Source organism: Gouania willdenowi, chromosome 10, assembly GCF_900634775.1.
Source record: "Gouania willdenowi chromosome 10, fGouWil2.1, whole genome shotgun sequence".
In the NCBI taxonomy this organism is placed as follows: Eukaryota; Metazoa; Chordata; class Actinopteri; order Blenniiformes; family Gobiesocidae; genus Gouania; species Gouania willdenowi.
The window spans coordinates 20,735,147-20,744,238 of NC_041053.1; the positions used below are offsets into that span (position 1 = coordinate 20,735,147).

The following is a 9,092-nucleotide window of genomic DNA, read 5'->3' on the forward strand; positions in this document are numbered from 1 at the left end:
AGCAGCTTTGTCAAACTTATGGGGTAAAAATATCACAGAGCAAACAAACGTGTTATGGTCTAAAAGAAATGAGGACCCATCTATTGTTATCGTGCACATTTACAAATAAAAGTAAAACACAGAAGGAAGAGCATTTCTTTAAATAATGGAACTACGTGCAGTTACCACATCGAGCTTCACAATGTATGAGCACAAAATAAATGGATGGCCTACATGACCCAGGTCACCTCAGGCCTCTGTTTGGTGTATTGCAGACACAAGCTTAGCCTTTCATCTTGTTTAGGAATTCACACAAAAATATTTGTGCAATAGCAAAAGTTTCCCACAATTGTGACTTTTATAGAGAGGAATAAGCCTTTCCATTTTGCTGCAGTGACTTTGTGAGTTCAACACAGCTTTCATTTGTCAGAGCCGCTACGCATAAAGGTCACAGAAATTTCTTAGATTGAGGAGCCTGCTGGGGTTTCAGCCTCCTGAGACCCATAGAACTTGTCACTGTCTGCTAAGTTGAATGATGGCTTTGGGAGGCAGATGGGCATAGACCATTAACTCTGAATGTATGGAGGAGGAAACACCACAGCCTGAAGAATGGAATGGGTAACACTGAGGCTGAGCTGGAAGTCCGTGTCCATCTAGTGTTGGGACTTTGTAACTGAAGCAATATCAGTGTGAGGGAATAAAACAGGGGAGTCAAACTCATTTTACTTCAGGCGACAAATACAGGGCAGTTTGATCTCAAGTGTGCCAGATTTTTTTGCAAAAAAAAAAAACCTGAGTAATTTCAACATTAGTGTGTGCCCTTTGGTTTGCATTTCTTTGTATACATTAAATACAAAATATGTAAAAAAAAAAAAAAAACAATATCCAAGCAAAAAGTGACATATTAGTCCCAACAGGGTCTTTACTTTACATTTCCTAAATGTTGTGACCAATTTCTATTTAAAGAAAATATGTCATAATTTCAGGAAAACTGAAGGCTTTTGTATGAATTTTGAGGGGTTTTTTTTCCCCCATTGTTTAACATTAAAATGACTGCAATCATACAATATAAGCACCGGGAAACTGTGAGCCCCTGCAAATATTTTTGAGTTTCACTCACAATGATGCAAGTTTTCTCTGTCATTTCTATTTTATTCTGTGGGCCAAATTGGATGCTCCAAAGGGCCGAATTTGGCCCCCGGGCCATGAGATGGACATATGTGAAATAAAGGAAGTACCTGTTACCCAACTAACCAATAGTATCCTGCTTAACACTGTTCAGTTACAGAGTAATCACCAACACATCAAAGTTTAGCAAACAGCAGCAGAAGCATAAGAAAGAAATAAAAATACAAGCAGAAGTCAGTGTTGGGTTTTAACCTCCATTTTATTTGGCATAATTTAAAATCATCTCACTGTTAGTTCATTTTATACAAATATGCTTTTGTTATTTATAAAATTACAGATTTCTACACATCAAGTTCCCAGTGTAAAAGCGTAGTACCACGCACACTGCAGCACACAGCTTCAAAACACAGACAGAGAGCCCACATGAACAGCATTTATCGGAGTGAAGTTGGTCATGGCAAGTTAAAAAAATAAAGAAAAAAAATACACAAGCTCTCTGCAGATGACAAACATACCCTACCAGTTAAAAGTTGGACTACACCTTCTCATTTCCTTTTTTTGAGTCTGTGTCCAAACCTTGGACCGGTAGCATCCATGTCATGCACTTACATTCATCCCTTCTCATATCTATCTTGGACATCTTCACACATCTTTTTTTTGGCCGTTTTCACACCGTATCGCTGCTGTCACAATCACTGCTTGTATTTCTCTTGAGCTATACTGACTTTCCACTGGCCCTAGTTCAAACTGAAGCACATTAACTACACCCACAGGTCAATAAACTACAGTTTGCAAATGTTATTGCTGGCAGCTGTTTGAAAAATGAGCAACCATTTGTTACAAAAATTGTATTTAAAAATGTCTTGCCTTCCACTGGCGCACAGGTGTGAGCCACAATCAGCTGTGGGTCACTAGTGCGCAGCACATAAATACAAACAGTCATAGTAGGAAATGTACAGTAAGTGAGCCAGGAAGCTTCTGAAAGTTAGAATAAAAATAGTCAACCTGATCCGCACTCCAATCTCTGCCTGAGACTTCGTGGCACTTTAGTGAGACGCTTTGGGTTTGACATAATTGCTGCTATGGTCTTTGGTAGAGATAAGGCACCTGACCAAATGGAAGGCTCTCTCGGCGTGCACCGAGAATATTGCAATTTACTGGTTGACAAAAGGCCTGGCTTTGGCAGTACTCCACTGAAATGATTGTTCCTTAAACCAAGACTACACAGGATAAAAAGGTAAAGAATATAAGTTACACAGTGGTCAAAGCCTGACATTCAAAAATTGAAGACAATAATGTCATTAATAAAAAGGGACGTGTAATAACGGTGTGGTTTTAAATTTGAGTATTTTTAACACAACTTATTGATCTAATAGAGAAAAGCCTTTTAAAAAATATATTCAAATTTGACCACAACCGCAACTGAAGGTTTAAAAAACACTAAATAGACAAAACCGTCTCCATGGCCTCACCCTGTAAAGGTGATTTTTAGGCACGTTTCTGGTAGCACTTGGAGCTTAGACGTAGACTTGAACTACAATCTGCTGGCTCAAGAAGTCTCATTCCAGTGAACGGTAATTTGGCAGAAGACTTATGAGCACTCCTCTGCAAATGCTTGGCTGCTTTTAATGGGTCCGGTTTATCTTCAAGGGTCTGTTAACTGTTGGGCAGCAAGCTGGAGGAGGAAAGCCTTGCAGACGGCACATCACATCCAGCACAAGGGAACTTTCAACTTGGGAATTTAAACTTTCTTTTGTGTATTCTGGTTACATGGGATACTGGCATTTGCCCAGGAGTTGTTATGTTTTGTCTGGACTCGAGAGACTTAAAATACAAACTTGTTCACCTTTCTCATGGCTTTTCATTTCAATACATAGGAAAGTCAAAGCCACTTGATGAGACTGCCACTTGGGATTAATGAGATGCAACCTAGGTGAGAACTTGAGGTAGTCATTAGCTGTCTACCTGAACATAGGCAGATCTCTTTTCTCCAGTCAAACAGGGATGCTTGTTAAAATGATTTGAATGTTATGGCTTGTAGCAACAACAATCAGCATTTTCAAGGCAAAGCAGAGCAACTATGAAATTGGAACAGACGTAAAACTGAAAATGTGTAAATATCAAAAGTTAAAATGTAAGAAAAAAAAAAGAGGAGATACTGTCGGTAGCCGCCAGTTAGGCATAGTCACTTTGGCGATGACGTGATGAGATCCTCCAGGAGATGAAAAATTAGGAAAGGAGTAACAGGAGAGCTACTAGATGTCTTACAATGTTGACCTGTTTCTCAGCCTTCCTTTGCATCCACAGACCATCATTCCGCTCCACAGTTTAGCCATGGGAACCATTTATTACAAGAGCACACACTTCTTGGTATTCTTTTTTGTGACGGGATACAACACTGCCCTGACAGCTTCAGCAAAAACCTCCCTGACACCACCATGTAGCAACGCAGAACACTCCATGTATTTAACTGCTCCGATCTGCTTGGCCAAAGAGTTGCCCTGCTGCTGGGTGGTTGGAGCGAGACCCTGCTCCTTCAGCTTCTTCACCGTATCTGCGTCGCCTCGGAGGTCCTGCTTCGTGCCTACCAGCAGAATGGGAACACTGGGGCAGTGGTGGGACACCTCGGGGTGCCATTTGTGCCTAACATTGGCGTGGGAGGAGGGGCTGCCGATGGAAAAACAGATGATGAAAACGTTGGTCTGTGGGTAGGAAAGGGTGCGCAGGCGATCGTACTCCTCCTGGCCCGCCGTGTCCCACAGGTTGAGACTCACGGTGCGGTTATCGACGCTGATCTGAGCGCTGTAATTATCAAACACAGTGGGGATGTACTCCTCAGGGAAGGCGTTTGTTGTATAGGCGATCAGCAGGCAGGTTTTACCCACTGCCCCATCACCCACCACCACACACTTAATGGTCTGCATCATACGACCACTGGGGCTCCAGCACCTGGTGAGTGGAAGAAAAGTGTGAGGAGTCATTTTATTGATTTCAAATGAGGGATATATTAGCTCACTTTACCAGACTGGTAGGAATAATCATCTATTCAGAGAAGCAGCAATCATATCTATAGAATAACCCAGGAAGCAGCCCGTATGCATCGTAATAAGTCATCAGTTTCAGCATTATGCTAATGATACTCTCTGTGCAGGTGACCTGTCCTTAACCCAGCAAACAAACTGCTGCCTTAAACACCAGTGTACTTATTCCCAAAGTTTCTCAGAGAGCTCCTAGCTTAACCTAAAAAATTCCTTGCAAGGAATCTTGTTTTAGAGTGATTCAGTTATTGTTATGTTTACTTATGTCCATGCAGGTAATTTTACCCCTTAATGTAGTTAATATTAATGGACGCAGACAGTGCTGCCCACAATTCCTGTGATTGATGGCACTCTTATGAAAAGTGAAAAAAAAGAGTACACAGTAAAGTGGGAAACTGGGTCTTAAGTATCTACTATAAAGGCTATGGCTGCTGAAATCACTTACTTTTGGTATTAATAATTGTCTGAATGTTTTAGAGTTACGGTTTCTCATTTACTGAACTGTTTAGGGGGTGGATCACCGGCTTTTTGTTCACGTAAATGGCTTTGTCTTGTGATGGTGCATTTATGCAAACGACAATGACATCAATAACACCAACAACGCCAGCTATGCCCATGAATGCCCGTTTGTTGGCCTGAAACGATCGAGAATCCAGCGGAAAGTGAACAGATCATCCATTTTCTGACCCGCTCGCTTCTTTTCAGGGTCGCGGGGAGAGAACAAATTACACAACAATCCAAGCAGAGGCTGTGATCGTGTCTTAAAGGACTGACTGAGCAAACCCAAGTCATCACTGCTACCATGTTGCATTTTTTCCATATCGAAATGCTGCGGTGACCTTCATCTCAGGCTCAATTCTGTTGCTACGCTGGGTGGGAAAGGTACACTCATCTCTGATAAAGTCAACCAAAAACATTATCCCTGCACGATCAAGCCGGTAGCGTGTTATAAAATCACTGTCATTAAACATGTGAAAAATAACTCTCCTTCCTCTGTTTTTCTGCCAGCTTCTTGAAAGTCCTCCTCACTCATCTAAGCAGTTTTTCACCTTAAGAGCTCTCTTAGGGCATACGATGCATTGTGAATTACTTTTATCCTAATGAAGAGCTACTTTTAGCCTTAAGGTGCTAAAAGTAGCACTTTCACACCAAACGCGACTGTAGCGACGAGTCATTTAAATCGCCCCCGATGAGTCGCTTGCACATAGTGGTGCTTTTTGGTCACTCCATCGCTCCAGTGGTGCGATCACCAAGAAACAATGTGTGTGTGTCTGTGTGTGTGTGTGTGTGTGTGTGTGTGTGTGTGTGTTGAGTCGGTGACAGGGAAGAGAGAAAGAGCGAGAGGGTTGATCACTTATTTTCCTTCTTGCTCCGCTTAGTAGTTACAGTAGTTACTGTGGTTTTCCAGAAGGTAACCGCTTAAACTTTGCCCCGATAAATTGAGGAAGTTGTACAGCCCTCCGCTGCAGACATCTGCACTGAAGCGGAGCAGGGAGGGGCTACAGCCTCGGCTCTCCAGACAGTGAAGGACAGGGGAGTTGTTGCTCAAAGAGTTCAAATTTTTCAACTTTGAGCGACAAGGTCGCACTTGAATTAGTCGCTCAAATCACGCAAGTTTTCCTCCTTCACGACCTCAATTTATCTCCCCTCGCTTGAGGGAAGATAAATTGAGGTAGCGTCATTTACATTGATTTTAATGTAATCTAGTCGCTTCAGGCACTTCAGTCGGGTTTGGTGTGAACGCACCTTTAGGATGCTTTGTGAATACAGGCACAGGAGTTCTAGACTAATAAACATGAATAAACTCAATGGTGTTTCAATAAACTCTTACAGTATAACTTCTTAAAGTCACACTCATATCAGACGTCAGACGTTTGGCAGACTGCTGCTGATAAAAATACAGCGACTCTTTCTACTGGATGGTTAAACCAAAGTAAAGGTCAGCAGCAAAAGAGAAAAATAACAAATACACCTCAGGTCAAGACTTACAGATCTTTCAGAAGAAATGCTTTTTGACATTAGTGAGGCTTCTTGGTATTAAGGCCCATGACTGTTGGACAACTTTCCTGAAGTCACTGAGTTGAGTATCTTGAAATCATGTATATAAAAAACAAGCTTTTTATTTCAAATATTTTTTAATTTACTTATTTTTATGAAGGCATTCTTACCAAACCTTTGTTAAAAGTGAACATAGACGAAAACCTACATTTTAAGATAGTTATATTCTATCAGGCCATAACAACCACAATTTATTTAGCATTATATTAATCCTTCACACTGTATTTATTAATTAAGCCATTACTATGTAATTCCTATCCATACATGTATTTTATTGATTCCCCCACCCAACCCATTTAGAGCAGAAGATTCCACACAGTATTGATCTTTTGAAACAGAAATATTGCAGCAAGATGTCTCAAAATGTTCGTTTTTGTGTGTAAACCTCGTGACTTCCTCAAAAGCACTTACTTCATGAGCAGACCACTAATATGTTTCTCCAATTTGAATTCAGGAAGAGGCTTTCATTCTCATATTGTTTATAAATGGGGGGGGAAAAACTTCAAACTGGGGTTAGAAATAAGGTTTTTACTGTGAGAGTTTTATTAAATGACAACTATGGGTAAACCAGTGAGTTCAGGCTTGAGTAGGTAGTAGAAGGTAATATAATGTGACCCCTTATATCCTATCTCTACCCCTTCCTCCTATAATCAATGTTTCTCTCCTCAGTATGCTGAAACACGGCTTTTGCCGATTGATTTTTTTAAAACAGATTGTCGTGAAGCTCGAGAGGATTTGTCTAAAAAGAGGAACGGACTGAAGTCAAACTCAGCTAAAATTACACAGTTTCTAAATCAGTCATGTCTATTTCCCGGCAGTCTGACTTGGCCGGCACAAATTTGTTTACGTCAACAGCTGCACAAGAATTTACCCATTTTTTTCATGTGAATAATCCTAAAACCGAAAAGATTCGATTAAGAAAATTAGCTGATATAAATTATCAAATTATCTGAGTCGATGCCTCATTTTATTCGTGTTACTGGAGCCACTGGGTGTGATTTTCTTACCCGACGAAAAGCGCTCTACCCAGACTGATTTCCTTGATCCACCACTGCACTCAATTGTACTATAGAACCGTTTCCATGGTTACAGGCACTTTGTGAGCTGCTCCATGTACCCCGTTATTTTAAATATTTCAAAACATAATTATATGTTGACATATAAAAAAACAATAAAAATGTAAATAAAAACAGAATCTTAATTGCATGAATAAACACAAATAAATAAAAATATTATTTACAAAATAAATGTTATTTTGCTTTGTTCAAAAGAAGCTGTTTCTATTTGATTTTATTATTTCATAATATTAATAAAGATTCCAAAACTACACAAAATGAGAGAAATATATAAAAAATGAAAACACACAAAAAATATATACAAAACAATTGACTAAACCTCTCATTGTTACCAGTAATTATCTTCAGATTGGTCATTATTCTAACTGCTGAGATGATATTCTGATATTGTGGCCCTTGGATGGGAAAGTCTCCTTTTCGTGGCCCCCACTGTGATCAAAGTTGCTTTTATTAATATAACATTATAAGTACCATGTCAGTCTGACACTTCTACAGCTCTGAATGAATTCAAATAGAGTCATGGACAACGTCAAACAGCCAGTAAGACATATACATATTCACTGTCTGATCGTGGTTAAAAATCCTGTCCTAAACCATAGCAATTAGGCTTTTAAAAACTTTCCACCCAGTTAGCAGACGAGCTAATTATAGTTAGCTTGTCTGCGTAACGAGGGTCTGACTATTACAGGTTAACTACAAACTCCAGGTTTCCGTTTAAAACAAAAAAGGTCGTTTCAGACCAAATACCAGTCAATTAATTAAATATAAAAAACAGTGTTTGGTTTTTCAAGGCGTACCCTGCTTTACAGTGAAAACTTATAACTCTAGGCGTTCCCCTGCTGATTAGCATCGAGCTAGGGAACTAGCGCTTTTTGTTGCTAATGAGCTAGCTCGTTAGCAAACAAGCCAGACATTTATTCACAAAGCTCCGAAACAAAGGCGGTTTGATGGAAATCCGACAGGTACAAATCACTACAAGCTCTAAACCCTGTTTTAGTCGTCGTCGCCCCCCGAACACGTCCCGCATGAGAGAAAATGTAAGGGTTTTGTAACTTACCGCCACTTGGCTTTCGATCTTCGGCAGCCTCGTCTAGTTCAATCACAGACGTATCCGGGGAGCTGTCCCTTACGTAAAACACTGACGTGCGGAAGCAATGCATGCTGGTAGTTGCAGTTAGAAAGTGTAATTGTCGTTTGTTGAACGCTAGATGGCGCAGTTAGGCAGTTTAATGTGTTTTATGTTCCTGTCTCTCTGAGGGATGGATGGAAGGATCAAACACAGTTAAAGCAGCTTTAATTGATCTTCTCCTTTCATTCACAGCCTTTTAATTAAACTGATGATGTAAATTGTCTCTGGTTTTAGAGTTTGCAAAACAAATGTCTCCCATTGGACAAATATTTACTCTAGAATTTCTGAATGCATAAGAACACTACAGTGGATTGCCAACTGGTGTAGGTGTTTCTCATTCTTGAAATGCGACATTTCATTATTATGTTATTGTATCATAGTGGAAATTTTCTAAGAGATTAAAAATACAAAATCAAAGAAAATAACTTTCCTTTCAGCATTTTAGTTTTACTTTGAAGACTAAACGTTTTGTTTTAATTCCCTACTAACCTGCTACTAACAGCTTGCCTGTGCAAGGCACAAACAAGTGTGCCCGCTCTCATTTAAAGCTTGCATCACTTGTGCATCTTTGGAGAAGTCATTCACATAAATTCAGTTTGAAGCAAATAAAAGAGGACGACTTTAGACCGCTCTTTCCTGCACCCCTGGAGATCTGTCTGATGTCACTTCTTTACACCAGACAGG

The 9,092-nt window shown here is 40.0% G+C and overlaps 1 protein-coding gene across 1 annotated transcript; it reads right to left on the minus strand.

Annotated features, from left to right (window-relative positions):
* Nucleotides 1–1,771: 1,771 nt before the first annotated feature.
* Nucleotides 1,772–8,422, minus strand: rhogd (ras homolog gene family, member Gd). The gene is made up of 2 exons (XM_028459251.1): nt 8,337–8,422; nt 1,772–4,056 (listed from the first exon to the last, which is right to left on the minus strand). The coding sequence occupies exon 2, from the start codon at nt 4,032–4,034 to the stop codon at nt 3,456–3,458; it is 579 nt and encodes a 192-aa protein (XP_028315052.1). The 5' UTR covers nt 4,035–4,056; nt 8,337–8,422; the 3' UTR covers nt 1,772–3,455.
* Between the last annotated feature and the right edge of the window lie 670 nt (nt 8,423–9,092).